We start from the raw sequence: 14,999 nt of genomic DNA, 5'->3' as shown, positions 1-14,999 counted from the left end.
TACAGTACTCACAGTGACTTTGTGTTCTCCAGTCAGGTTGGGCCACTCACACAGCAGCTGGCTCTCCGACAAGGTGAGAGCACACGGCGTCTCCCCGATCAGCACCGTGTAGTTCAGCTTCGTATTTCCAGGGGCTGCAGGAATTAGGTTACGGCCCTAGAAAAACACATCACATTGGTGAATGATCAACTGACGAGGTCATTGTTTCCGCGTCGCAAACACGTTTTGTCAACAGTGGGCCAGGTAGATTTGAAATTGTGCTCATGGTGGTTGACAATCGCAACAGTACAGCACAATGATACGGTCACTTCATGAGATCAATATTTCTGTTGGTACAAAACGACTCAATGGTTGAACATGTCCGTGGAAGTCTCAGAAAGAACCCAAATCGGGTGGAAAAAGCAACACACTTTGCAAAATTCCCCATGACGTTATTGAGTCAGACAAAAGATTGTTCTTTTTAAATCAAATGCGGGTCTGACATCAGGCAGGAATAAACCAGAGCAGGTGATGCTCGGGAGCACAAAGGCGAGGGGGCCGAGCCAAAAGGGTTCAAAGAACGATGAGAAGAGACAAAGCAGCTGAGATGACAAGAGGACAAACACAAAAAAAGAGAACAACATTACATGAAAGGACGTGAAACAAAAAGAGGTTTCGAATAGAGAGCAACAAAGCAAAAACAGCCCGATACTAAAAGCAAAAGAAATTTACCTTGAGTATAAGCGGAGAGCTGGGTTTTAGCTCCAACATGCCGTTCGGGCTCAGCGGTTCAAACACAGGGTCCGGATGGTAGCTGAATGTCTCATTGACCACCAGCACAGAGTGCACATCGTCCATGATGAAGCCAATTTCGTCTGGGCTGCTACCCACCTCGGAGAAAACTTTGTCAGACCCGGCCACGGAGGGAGCAAGACACACCATCACCGTGTTGTTGACCACCGTGCAGTTCTGCGGACGAAGGCGAATGACACATGAGTCATACAGATTCATTCGCAAGACTCAATTAGCAAATGAGGTTCGGCTAATCGAGACCGATATGTTATCGGATGGATTAATTGTGTCAGAGGTATAAAGAGCTGGGCTATATCTACATACAGTATTACATATCACTCATTGAAGAAGCAATTGAACGTAATGTTGTCACATTTAAGAATGAGGAAGTAAAAAAAAAAAGGTGTTTCAAATTCTATTCATAGGTCAATCGGAAAATTAACCAAGCAAAACCAAGCCGACTGCAGCGAGTGGCCACAAAGGCAAAGGAGGATATTTCTTTTTTCACTTTGAGTAAAGAACTGAAGAGGGGCGGGGGGGGGGGGGGGGGAAAGGTTAGCTAAGCCCCATGGTGCTATAGGTGAGGAGAGGGGGATTTGCTGGAGCCGCTTTATTACTGCTTGACATTTCAAAGGTTAAAGCTGCTAAAAGGAATTTCAACATCAAAAACAAACAGAAAATAGGCCCTTGGCTGCTTGACTGACAGCTAACGTGCGTGTGTGTGTGTGTGTGTGTGTGCACGCGCGAGTGTGTGCGTGTGTGTGTGTGTGTGTGTGTTTATCATTTGAGAATCAGTACTTCTAAAGAGGACGTACAAAAGAAAGATAGAGACACCATTCCGGGATACCTGTGTGAATTCAATTCACTCACTCATTTTGCGTGTGTGTGTGTGTGTGTGTGTGTGTGTGTGTGTGTGTGTGTGTGTGTGTCTGCTCACTTACATTCTCTGACTTGGCAGTTCCGTATTTGGCCCTCATCTTGGGTTCTTTAATAGTCATCAAATTGGTTCCCGTAACGGTCAACATGGTGCCGCCACTAAAAGAGAACGTGGACAGACGATTAAAGGCAAATGTCAAAAAAAAAAAAAAATCGTTGCGGAAAATAGTCTTTGACAGCGCGAATTACAAACACATCCTAAAAAAATAAAAAGACATTGGCTTCATGTTCTACCCCGCATTATATGAGAACACTGCAAAGTGAGCTGCTGTTGAAATAATCTCATCACATGACCTCGACTTATATTTAATGCAATATTTAATGAACTCTCGGGAGATATTAAATGGCGCGCACTGAAATTCTGCGCTGGTATTTGCAGCATGAAATAAATACTCGAAAAGGGTCGCGTCTTTCCTGATCTGATTGCGAAACCTTTACACCTGTGACCTATTCGAGGGGTCCTTGTGATGCTGACCAACAGAGACGTTGGAAACAAGGGTGAAAGAATTCCTTTTCCTCGCTGCCTTCTTAACAGCCCCTGCTGGCCTGAGATGGCGAACTTAAACTGTATGTCAACAAGTCCGACAGCAGCTAATGAGTTCACATCCAACTAAAAAAAATGGAGCAGTGTTGGGCAAGGTTTATGGCCCACTACCACATGCGCAGCTGTATACACTGCCGGGTTTTATACAAGCAAAAAGATATATCATAAAATAAATAAAAGAATAAAAAAACAAATTAGGAGTTCCAGGGTCTTATCTCTAAGTTTGGGGAGCCGGTGAAGAGATGGATGGAGGAGTTAGAAGGGGAAAAAAAACCTCGACTGAGTGTAGAGACGGCTTTAGGTGTTTTGAATGGAATTATGCTGGCTGACAGGCGGCCAAGTGGCAAAAAAAAAAACAAAAAAAACAAAACAACAATGTGAAAAGTGAAAAGACAAAAATGAGATTTTTTACACAAGATGATTTTCAAGGAGAATTAGCAGGGGGGGAAAAAAGATTTTAAAAAAAGTCTCATGGCGACAGGAGTAAACCTTTTCAACACTTGAAGGGTGTGAATTGCACATCGCTGTTTGAAGAAGAACTAATCTTTGTCAAATCACTTCAATGTTTTGTGAGCCCAAGAATGACTTTCAATGGGGGAGGGAGAGGATCAAGAGTGTTTTGGATGAGCTCTGTTTGAGAACAGGGTGACAAAAGAGGACACAGTCACATAAAAGGCTGCTGAATAGGAGGACGGCTGTACACGAGAGGATTGCATCTCCTCACACCAAAATAAAAGCTCCCGTGGTAAGGTAGTAAAAATCTATAATGGTGACGTGAATATGTTATCAACAGTGCCAAAAGCATATTTCATCCACAAACCAAAATACTGTCATGTTTTCGTGTGGCAAGACACCACAAATCGATCGTTAATTTGAGTCACATCTTGAAAGCGCCCATTTTTAATTACCTCCCATTATTTTCGAATATTTGTGCAATGCAACCCCATTGAAAGCTCGGAAAATAACGCACGAACGTTTCCTAGAAGTTTACAGTTGAAGTCGATGACGACCGCGTGAGCCGAAGAACAGAGCAGTTTCTAGGTCATATTAGTGAGCCCATTAGCATTTGCTTGCTGCAAGCCTTTTTTTATTTCCTTTTTTTTTTTAAACACTCCACAACACAGCTTGTGTTTGAGCAGGAATCCTTCCCATGGCTATAAAGCCTCATTTCAATAAAGTCAAGTAATATTTACACACACTGTATATCTGTGCTGCAGCTCATCAAGTAGCGGTGCATGGGAGCCCTCTTTTACTGCTGCTGCTAGTGCTCACAAACGTTTACTTTTCATACAGGACTATAAACAGCATAAAAAAAGAAGTCTTTAAAAAAAAAAAGCGAGAGAGAAAGAGAGATGAGGCTGAAAATTGAGAGCAATGTTTGTTTTTCTATCCGCGGAGATGCAGGCAGGGAGCACTGCTGGAACATTATTACATCAATGAGCTTATACGGGGAGTCAATATCTCAGTTTAGTCGCCGGGCGTCATATGAAAATAAGTTAATGTACAAGCAAACCATCAGATAGGATTAATAATGCATTGGTGTGTTTGCATCTGCTCTATAGATGCATCAAGCAGCATTGCAGATCAAACACAGTTCAAGGAAACTCAGATTTTTATTCCATTCTATATAGATCATGAAGTTGAGGGTGAGCAGCAAACAACTCCCCTCATAATTATTTGAGTATCCATCACTTTTTTTTTTTTATTGCAACGATTCAGACCACATCTGCAATATAAAGCCGATTTTGTCGTTTGAGCCCGTTCTCATCTAAATTCCTCTTACCTCGCAATACTCCAGTCGGGTTCAATTTTGAGGATGGTGGGATCATCCGAGTAGTTGAACTTGACCTCTGGGTTTCTCAGCTCGGCTGAATTGATGTCCACCATGACCGGGGTGGGGCCTGGAGCTTGTCCGGATGGGGTCACACAAACTATCTCGGTGCTGTTTCGCCTGGATGGGCGGGAGATCATAGGAGCGGTTAGAGGGACACGTTAGTCACGAAAAGGTTGGTTGCTGAGGGGCGGAAAGAAAAACAGCATCATTTCTAACTGAAGTAACTCAAATTATTTAACATTTGCACCCAAAACAAACTTTATGTCGGTCGCATGTCTCACAAGTCCTCGCAACTTTTTGTCTGCGCCGCAGCAGTTTCATCTGTCAGCCATCTAGCCTCCCCTACTGCGCCCTGCCTTGCTGAAAGATCAGATGTGACAGACGAAGCTGGTGGTCTCTGTGCGTGATGTCACGGCATCGCGAGCAGACAGGCGACCAGCTGTGACCTGCAGGGAAACTTTGCGTTTCACTCCAGAGGTTTATTTTAGCGGTCCTGCAATGTCAGGGTGAAAGACTGTAGCCACGCAATAGCGGATAGGCCTCCCATGAGTCCATCTGTCTGAGCGTGTAAAAAGGTGCTTGCGCACAGTGTGGGGGTCGGCCAATTTGCATATAAATACGGTAAACGCAGGTAGAACTCCCGAGCTTTCGCTCTCTGCAAATGTGAACAAGCTGGCACGTGGTGCAGTGTGAAATTCTGAGTAGGAATTGAACACATGGATCTATACCCCCCCCCCCCCCCCCCCCCGTCTCGTCTGCAGGGAAGCTGGTATCCGCCGAGAGCCAGGAGATGATGGGGAGGATGATGAAGTGCGGGTCTCCCCTGACAGCTTGCAGTGAGGTGGAGACAGGAGAGAATGGAAACATTAAAAAAAAAAAATAGGCGTGTAACGAAAACCGGTTTGAATCGGAAAATCGGTTTTGGTTCAAGAGACATGAGTGCATCGAATCAAATCGTTCCACTTCAAAACACATAAATGCACGTTGAACGTGCTGACAAGTTCATTCATACCGTAAAATGACAAGATCATTGCATCATACCCTCTCCAACGATGCCATCTCCAATCAAACAGATCCGTTCCACTCTAAAACGAACCGTGAATTGGATCTCACCTCAATCGGCTTTCATCGGAGAGACGCAAACCCCTTTGTACAAATATATACAGGTACATTTTGTGTATACTACACAAAACATGGAATCTATATTTGGTTTTTGTGAATCTCATCCCTACTGCCACTCAGGACGCAATTTGAACCTCTTTCCCTGTGGCATATGCGCACACTGAGAGAGGACTGAAACGGGGGCTGAATATCGAAGAAAAGGAGGATGACTTTTTAAAAGAGGGTTTTCCACATTCCACTAGTCCTCTGTTTCCATAGTAACTATTTTCACAACACTGTCACTGCTGAGCGTGCCTGTGGTGTCACGTATGTATTTCTGACAAGGTTGCGGCCAACACAAAAGAAAGCCAACGGGGGAAAGAGAGACAGAGAGAGCGAAAGAAAACACGAAAGAAGGAAAACACGTTGCGGAGGGAGATAAGCGGATGAGTGACTCGGGGTAAATGCGTTTTGATTAAAGTTGGGGCCCCGCTGCATAGAAAGACACATTAAAAAGACAGACACATCTAGTTCATTACTTTGGCCATAAAGGTTATTGCCGCTCAGTGGATGAAAGGCCAAGACTATTATGTTCACCTTTCTCGGGGTGTGCTACAGAGCTTTAAATTGGCCTTTGCTACCACATAAAAAGAACTTGAGAGGTCCAAGCTCATTAGCTGGACCTGTCACTTGTTGCGGTGGAAAAGGAAACTACTACAAGAAAAACAAATACAAGAGAGAACGAGAATAGAACTCAAAACGTTGGGCTTCAAAGCACTAGATAAGCAGGTAAAACCTTCATCATATCTCATTTATTTCTTAAAAGGAACCGCACAACACACACGTTGAATCAATATACGATCAGGAAACAGGCCAAAGTGTTGTAGCTTGCTAGCTTGCGGTGTTGTGTTGTCACTAATTGGCAAAAGTTAGTTGACATTCCATAACTCCTTTTTAAATTGGGGTGACACTAAATGGTGATATATAAATATTTGATTTATTCTGATGTACATATGAAGGGCTAGGTAATTAAAAAAAAATTTATATATATATATATATATATATATATATATATATTTGCAACACTGTAGAAATAACACTTTTCTATTGCTTTGTGTCGGAGGATGCAAACTTTTGCTATCAAGAAAAATAAAACGAATGCCGGAATGTAAAAAAAAATCAATAAAAAAAAGAAAGAAAAAGAAAAAAGAATTATATTGTTGTCATGAGTGTCTTATACACAAAGGGGGAGAAAATTTCTATTTGAATAGGAAATGTGATTTTTGTAAGAGGAAAAAAAAAGAGATTTGATGAAGATAGAGTATCTCGCAAACCAATAAAGCTAAAACGTGTTCCGTGACATTTACGCACAAATGCGATTTACAGGATGCACCAGGTGAGAAAGGAAGGTACACACAGAACCCTTGTCTTCGTAACTAGCCATAGCCACCAGTTTAAAAAAAAAAAGGAAAAAAAAATGAAAAATGCAGGGGAGAGCAAAATGTGAGTTTTTAACACCATGATAGTTCCATGGAATGTCGAGCGATGTCTGATCAATGCCTATATTGACACATAGCCAAACTTGAAAAATGATAGCAGCCTCACGGTCATTCTTATAATTCCTACAAGTCATCCTCCAACCAGGATTTGTTTTACAATTTGCTGCAAATCAAGATTATGTTTCCGCAACTACGAAACACTCGAGCATAGCTCGACTCATACCTGGTATAGATGGGGTTTAAAAACAAACAAACAAATAAATGAATAAATAAAAGGGAGCAATGATGTAGTATGCTTACATACAGTATCACAATGTACCGTAATAAAATGGGCACCGGGGTCACTCACTTCTCAAAGCGGCAGGCGTGGAGTCCAATCTTTACATACACAGCGCTGCCGGCGTTCAGGTTACTGCCGTCTATGGTGATTCTCGTGCCGCCAGACAGCGGCCCGGTTGACGGCCTGACGCGGGTGAAGTACGGCGACTGAGAAGGGACAGACAAGAAGACAGGTCAAGCGCGGCCGTGGGGCCATCCCGACGCATCGGCTCTTACCACAAAGGTGAACGCCTTGGTGGAGACGGCTTTGTAGTCTGGATGAATGCAGTCCCGAACACACACCTCCACTTGAGCCTCCTGCACCCGGTAGCCCGTTGCGTCATTCAGTCGACACACAATCCTAAAACAGACAGATGCCTTGGCTTGAATATTTTCCGATCATATAGTGAGGAACAAGGCTGACAAAAGAGAAAGAAGAAGAGGACAAACGCAATTTGTTTTTCCTTTCCAGTGCTCGTCTTGATTGGTGTCGCAAAAGCCTCATCTGAGTTTGGCAGCCAATTGCAGGCTACCGTTTTTTCCACACTAAAAGGCTCACTGGGTTATGAGGCGTACCTTTCAATGGATGGCCTATTTTGTCATTTTTTTCATATATTGGACGCACCATGTTATAAGATGCAATCTACAATGCATCCACTAGATAGAGCTATGCTCAAGGAAATGCCAACAGAACACTACACTGCACCCTGACTTATATAGCGACGATCAAATGTCAGTAAAACTTGAGACAGTTCACTTAACCAACAGCAAGTTATAACATTGACTCGTTAACGTTGAACTCTCTTGCCGCTGCTCTATTTCCGTGTTCAACTGAGAAACCTTAAGTTTGAACACTGCGTTGGAAGCATGTCTCTAGCAAGGAGCAATTCTGGGGGTGACATATTACCGTAATGACCATACACAAGGCGCATCGGATTTTAAGGCGTGCTGTGAGGTTTTAAGAAAACGGAAAGCTTTTAGGTGCGCCTTTTAATGCGGAAAAGAGCCACAGCCAGAGAAACAAAAATTCACACTCAAATTCCTACCTATGGACATTACCGTTGCGCTTCCTAACGCAGCTGTCATTTTAAAGAAAGTGTTTCAATAGTCTTGTAGGCATAAAGACAAAAAAAAAAAAAAAAGACCAATTACAGAACCATAAGCCTCACATTTGGCCCGTGGCGCTGGCCGGTCAAATGAAAATCCAGTAAAGAAATGACTGCAGTCTTGCCCGCAGGGCAAACACTTTCACACATTTCACCCAATGAAGTCATGCTTGACTTTTAATTAGCCAGAGGAAAGGAATGAGATCGAAAGAAAGACCGGAAAAGAAGAAAGCAAGCAAGAAAGAAAGAAAGGCGAGGCTCGAAGAAAGTACGAAGGAAGAGGCAGGGAGAGTAAGCGGGTTAAAGTGAGTGAGGCTGATTAATTGAACAAGCTCATATCCTACACATCTCCTCGGCTTCCCTCACTCCCCGAGATGAGTTATGAACTCCCCCGTTTCCAGTCTCGCAGCAGGTGGTCATGGCAACTGCGGTGGCACTGCATTTCACGTTCCGATGCGGTACGTTGTCCGTCCATTGTTTCTATTTTCCTTCTCGTTTATTCCCTCGGACTCCCACTAAGAGCTGTGATTAAAATGCTGGATAGTTCTCGGTAAGAAAGGCGGCTCCACTTGCATCACGTTCGCCAAAATGAGATGCCGGTGAAGTGAGAGGTGATTAAATCGCCATAAAGAGAATGTTCATGCTGAATTGATGGCAAGTGGATGAAATATGCCTTATTGCATTGGTGGAACGACATTACATTCGACATGTCAAAATCTATTAGTGGGATGTAAATCCAAGGATAAAAAAAACCTAAAGATATCCACTAGGTGCAGTGAAATTAAAATGACATGCTCATTTTTTGATTCACATAAGTTATGTAACTTTTATGTATGTAACATTTAGTTCTCTCTGTTGGTAAAGAGGGCGGCCGGGTGGGGCACTGGTTAGCGCGTTGACGTCACAGTGCAGAGGTCGTAGGTTCGATCCCGGCTCCGGCCTTCCTGTGTGGAGTTTGCATGTTCTGCGTGGGTTTTGTGTGGGTGTTCTGGTTTCTTCCCACTTTCCAAAAACATGGCGGCTGATTGAACACTCTAAATTGTCCCGAGGTGTGAGTGTGAGCGCGGATGCTTGTTCGTCTCTGTGTGCCCTGCGATTGGCTGGCAACCGGTTCAGGGTGTCCCCCGCCTACTGCCCGAAGACGGCTGGGATAGGCTCCGGCACCCTTGTGAGGATAAAGCGGATCGGAATGTGGATGGAGGGGTGTTGGTAAAGGGTGCTGACTTTATTGGCACCGGCTACTGACTCATGCTCGCCAATCCAAGTTGGGACTCCCACAAAGGTGGCTGTCTTCCGCTCAGGAATGTGGCCAACCTACTTTTGTCTTTGTTGCTCGTCACTTTTTTGAACAATCGAATATAGAGACAACGCCTGCCTCTTCTTCTATAACACGCAAGATCATTGCGCTTGCTCACTGGCAACGGCAACACACGCGCACATCAAAATCAAACTGTCAGATGACCAACACGTATCATTTTTTTAACGTAGAAAAAGAGTGAAAATGAATGATTATTTTAAACATGGAAAAATAAAAATGGGGTCACATTCTGGTGTCATTTCTGGCAGGAATTAGGTCCAATTCACTTTCGCGCTCATCCTTGAACTGTTTATATTTGTGCCAAACTATCAGTGCAAATCATTGTTCTCTTCCAGCAGCTGACCTTCGATCTCCAGCGTGAGTCGCATAATCTTGCGTCGCGTGTGTTACAGGCAGCTCTGACAGGGTCACGGGAACGAAGAGAGTAACCGGGCCACTAATGGCGCCGCATGGCGAACATCACTTTTAATTATCGGGACAGCTTGACTGCCAACTGCGGCCCCTCCTGCTCCTCTTCTGGGTGCCATGACAACAAACCAGGAAATGTAGAGTGTAACAGAGCAGACGGGGTTAAAAATTGGCACCTCTGTGGTTTTGGATGCCTTGAAAAAGACAAAAAGGACGCGCCGTCGATGTTCCCTGTGACTGTGATAATCGGAGTTTATGAATTATAAAACAACACAAACATGTCAACAGCATATTTCTAAAGCCATTTCGGGGACACCTGTCATCCCCGGCTGGAGCTGTACAACATTGTTTGTCTTCTGTCAAAGGATCAAAGTCAAATTTGTGACGTTTCCTTCCCCGTGACAGACGCGCAGATGAGAAATCCGCTGGGACTTGTGTAAAACTCAGCAAGTCTCTCGTTTGAGTCCAAATGACAGCGACGGCACTGAAAATAGAATATTGAGGACACCTCCGGCACCCAAGTGGGGGTGGTGAGCACCCACCCTCACCTAATTTGTCCCCCTCTAACACCGTATCTGCATCCCCTTTTTATTTTAAGTCAATTTCAAAGAAATGGAAAGAGTGGGATCATTAAAAAAAAAAAAAAAAAACATTGGCTGAACACAACCACTGCATTTGTTTGTCCTATTTACAGTGAAAAATCGAGTGAACCGCAAGCTCCTGCGCGCTATCAGCTCAAATCATATTTCTTCCTTAATATAGTGTTGTAGTTAGTAAAAGGAAGTCAGCCTGCGCTCAAATGGTCCAGAAATTTCCCAGAAAACATGACTTAATCAGAGGGAGGGTTCAACATGGCAAAGCTTTCACGAATATATACCACCCAACTCAAATGTCATTACACCGCTGTCAGAAGGGGCCTGATTTACTGTGACGAGGGGGGTTAAATGGGGGTAATTCAATTGTGATTGGGCTATAATTCTGATTGATAGTGGAGTCAAATGTTTCATGCTAAATTGGCTGCCATTTGTCTTCACGTGGACCTGCACTTTAAGTAAGAGCCCCGCGCAGCACGAGAACAGTAGATTTTGGTTTGGATGCAGGAGCCGACGCTGACATTGTCAGAGGCAAAAAAAAAAAAAGAGTTAAGATGATGTCAACATACTGCTCAGCACTGATGTACTGGTCTTCTTGAGGGTTGCAGGCCACTTTTCCAATTCGGACTCCATTCTGGATGTCTCTGAACTGGAGACCTAAATTCTCACCGGTGATGGTCAGCATGGTTCCTCCCTGCCTGGGCCCCGTCTCAGGAAATAGCTGCAGGGCACAAGCAATGAAAAAACAACTCAGCGTTAAAAGTAGGAAAAAAAAAAAAAAAAAAACCGAAATAAATAACATTCCTTGAGACAGGTCGCTGACTCCGATATTCATTTGGTACGACTTCAGATTCACCCACCCGGCCCCTCACTTACATCTCTCTTTTGACCCCGGCGCGATTAATCTACTGAACACAATTACAGCACACAGTGACCTCCGATCCCTCCATTTCCCCTTGAGTTCCGTGAAAGGTGTGCAGAGGTGCTAATGGCCACCCAAGACGAACCGTGTCGCTAATCACCGCGCCAATTCAGCCGCAGCATGGACGTGGACAACGGTCCCTCTGGTAATCAGTCATTACGAGGATAATTAGGGCTAAGGCTAATTGGATTAGAAATTGATGGGAGGGGTGGGGTCATCTGTCACGTCATGTCGGAGGAGGGTAAAACATATGCGGATGTGTTGGGCATCATGCGGTTTCGGTGTGGTAACACTTGCACTTTGCTTGAAGTAGACATGTCCGCTCGTGAGACGATTTGGTATATTCCGTGTTTGATCGCGATACCGTCGCAAAAAAAAGGGTTCCTCCCAATAATGGCAAACGAATAAAAGCATTACATGTTCATTGGCAAGTGCCTTTGTAGCTAAAAGTGACATCGTAAAGTTTCCCGTTTTGATGACTTCGGATGGGAATGGGCTCGGCAGCGTAGGAGGATTCCTCGCGGCCGCCTACTATCGCACATTCTCAGATAAACTATCAGCCTACATGCTGCTGTCTCTTCACAGGCGACCTCACAAGAATCTCTGCGGCGAACATCTGAAGAAAAAAAATCCGCTCACGTCACACCGATGTTGACGACATTGAGCAGAAACAAAATGGGAAGGGAGCGACGCAGGGTGTCTGGCGGGCCCAATCTGAAAGGCCACGGTGCTATAACGATGGCGTGTTCTCTTTCTTATGCTAACAAAGCTTATGGTGAATATCTTTTGCTCTCTCCCGTGCCCTTTTCCGTCTTCCTCTCTGCTTTTGTGCCTTTTCAACTCACTCGCCCCTTTTTTCGGCGTGCATGAACGCACGTGTTTCGGCGAGAGACAAAAGAATGATTGGCACACGGCGGCGCAGTAGTCCAAAGTCTCCAGATATATGGTAATCAAATCTCTTGCTCTGTTCGGCCCGGCTTATCAAAACACACCCAAATAGAAAACTTGTCATTTTTCACGCCAGACACCACAAACAAAAAGCAGTGGTTCATAAAAGCAGCCACCAGCTCAAACACTCGCTCTCTTCTCGCCTCCTAGTCACAGCTCTTGATTTCCATTCAAAGTCGCTTTTCTTTTTTTTTCTCATTCTCATCTACAACTTGTCCCGTTTATGTCAAAGGCTTTACGCCAGACCTATTGTGGCCGCTCGAGCAGCGGTGCAGAGATAACATCTACTGGTTAGAAAACGGGGAGAAATTGATGCGGCAGAGGGCACAGACGGACGGATTGTAAAAAGACCACGTGAGGCTTTGCGCGAGTTTATCGGCCTTCGCCCCGACCCTCAAAAGTAACTCGTTTAAAGTTTGCCAAATGTTCTTGTTTGCTGATAAGAAAAATCCGAGTACATCGGGAACAAATATTTGCAGCAAAAATGGAATATTTTCTTAAATAGAGGGGCCATTTTTCGACGTAATATCAACATATTCAAAGCCTTTCTCCATATATGTGTTGTAGAGCGGTTAGCATTGCTGCCTCACAGCAAGAAAGCCCCTGGTTTGAGCCCAACCTCTCTTCTTAACACCTGACTTCAGGGACTTTCTGTGTGGCGTTTTCGTCTTCTCTCTTCATTGGTTTCCCTCCACTACCACAAACATGCAAGGGTAATTTCCAGTCTGCTTCATTGACCAAAGTGCTGACACAAGATCCTGATTCACAAGGGGGGGGGGGGGGGGCTGCCGACCACTGCTCCTCCGGGATGGCTTCAACGCAACTCATTTAGCTCAACAAATAACAAATATTTGAAACATAAACATTTGACAGTAGATTAGAATGCGCTATAGCATGGCAGAATATATTTTGACTGACCGTCTCGGGTCGGGTGTATTTTTGCAACGCACCCTAAAAATTATGCTTGGATGGAAAAATAAAAAATAAAGAAGTAGTCGGCCACAGTGAAAAGGCACTCCCCCCCTTTCCAGCGCAAATATAGGCATGGGTTGTTTTAATTGGTTTCTAAGGGCTAGCTCGAATGCTTTTTCATTCTCCTAGGGGAGAACCGGTCTGAGAAGATGGATGATGGAGGACCAAGCAGCATCCAAGGCCATTACTAGGACAATGCTGCACTACACTGGAGGACAAGATGTGTGCGCGCGTGTGTGTGTGTGTGCGTGTGTGCCGTAGCCTATTTGATCTGTATCGTTCCAAATCGAAAACTTTCTGGACTTTTCTTGACACCGTTCTCTGTCAGCTGATTCAATTGTGCTCACGATGGCTATCAGGGGGTGCGGGGGGGGGGGGGGCAAACACAAGTGCCACACCAATCCTAAGAACCCTTTCATCATCATTTGCTGTGTTTGGAGACCATCGTATGCTCCAAAGCTATTAGTGGAACAGTACCCAACTGCATATTATTGAGGGGGAAAAAAAACAAAACATCAATTGGGTCATGCATACGCTGTAATGACACCAAATGGCCACATTTGCCGCCCTGGGAGTTTTGGGGAGTAAATGTGTTTGTGTCTGTATTTCACAGTTGCGTGGTCTTTCCTTCTACATCTTGACATACAATTCTCAAGTGCAAATGAAAATGACATTAGCAGCTGGCTATTACACTGCAACTAGCGGTACAATCCAAAAAAAAAAGAGAACAAAGTGGAGTAATATTCAATTTGTGTGTTCTTCCGGAGAAATAAAGAGTGATATAGCTGCAGAGGAGAGATTCCCTCTGCCGCCTACAGATGTTCTTTCGGCGTTAAATGTCACACTGTAAATGTCAAAGGTGGAGAGGAGAGGTGAGGCTCACTGGTGACAAGCGCTTCTTGTTTGTCCCTGCTGCGCTCCAGCTAAATTCTACTTCCTGCTGTTCGTGTTTTTTTTTCTCCAACGTTTGCTTTTTGACTGCCACCGACATCTTGCCCCGAGGCCAAGATTTATGCCTCAATATGCACGCACTTGCAGGCAGACGCGCAGCAAACAGCGCTAGCCCATCACCACCCGCTCTCTCACATGTACACGCACACACAACCCTCGGCTCTGTACGCTTGTTTCAAAGCGATAACCGAGTGAGTGAGGAAGGAGAGAGAGAGAAGAGAGAGCGAAATGACATTAACGAAAGGATTTATCAATGTGCTAGTGCCCCAATTATCCAGTACCTTCATTATGTATTCAGAAGGAGGTCCCAGAAGTCGCATTGGAAGTATACTCAGGGCTCAAGCAAGTGTGGAATGTGTATGCAGACATATTTCACGCCATTTAAAAAAGGAAAACTGGCATTTTTTTTCCCCCTGGCAACCCGCCCGTCCCTCCAAATGAGATGACTATTCGTGTTGTTTTGAAGGCCTCAAAGATGCCCAATGTATGGCTAGCGTGTATGTGTGTGTGTTCAGAAACAATATGCTATTTTCTGTGGTGGGCTGTAGTGACCCAGGTCACAGTGAGACACGGGCCACCTCCACGCTTATGGATGGCAACAGATGGAAACACCGCAGTGTATATACGCCTCAGCCCACCCGGCGTGTCAGATCTGGAGCACGTGCACGTACACACTCGGCGCTCATGGTGGGACACAATTAACACACGCCGCATTCACTCGGTTTCCCCATACGCACTTTCCAGGCAAACATACTCTGCTTTCCTTTGCTGTGGAGTG

The 14,999-nt window shown here is 44.7% G+C and overlaps 1 protein-coding gene across 6 annotated transcripts in view; it reads right to left on the bottom strand.

Moving 5' to 3' along the window:
• Window positions 1-14,999, bottom strand: part of plxna1b (plexin A1b) — a 178,254-nt gene that overhangs the window by 17,775 nt on the left and 145,480 nt on the right. For all 6 annotated transcript variants that reach the window (XM_086117857.1, XM_086117861.1, XM_086117860.1 and 3 more), the window contains 7 exons: window positions 10,998-11,149; window positions 7,241-7,364; window positions 7,035-7,171; window positions 4,035-4,202; window positions 1,713-1,806; window positions 712-948; window positions 13-156 (listed from right to left, as the gene is read on the bottom strand). In XM_086117857.1, the coding sequence (XP_085973983.1) occupies window positions 13-156; window positions 712-948; window positions 1,713-1,806; window positions 4,035-4,202; window positions 7,035-7,171; window positions 7,241-7,364; window positions 10,998-11,149 (1,056 nt within the window). The remainder of the gene's footprint in view (window positions 1-12; window positions 157-711; window positions 949-1,712; window positions 1,807-4,034; window positions 4,203-7,034; window positions 7,172-7,240; window positions 7,365-10,997; window positions 11,150-14,999) is intronic.

This window comes from Hippocampus guttulatus, chromosome 8, assembly GCF_054856545.1.
Source record: "Hippocampus guttulatus isolate MCC_2025c chromosome 8, RoL_Hgut_1.0, whole genome shotgun sequence".
Lineage (NCBI taxonomy): Eukaryota > Metazoa > Chordata > Actinopteri > Syngnathiformes > Syngnathidae > Hippocampus > Hippocampus guttulatus.
Note: the sequence above shows the minus strand (reverse complement) of the source record. Positions and strands in the feature narration are given on the sequence as shown.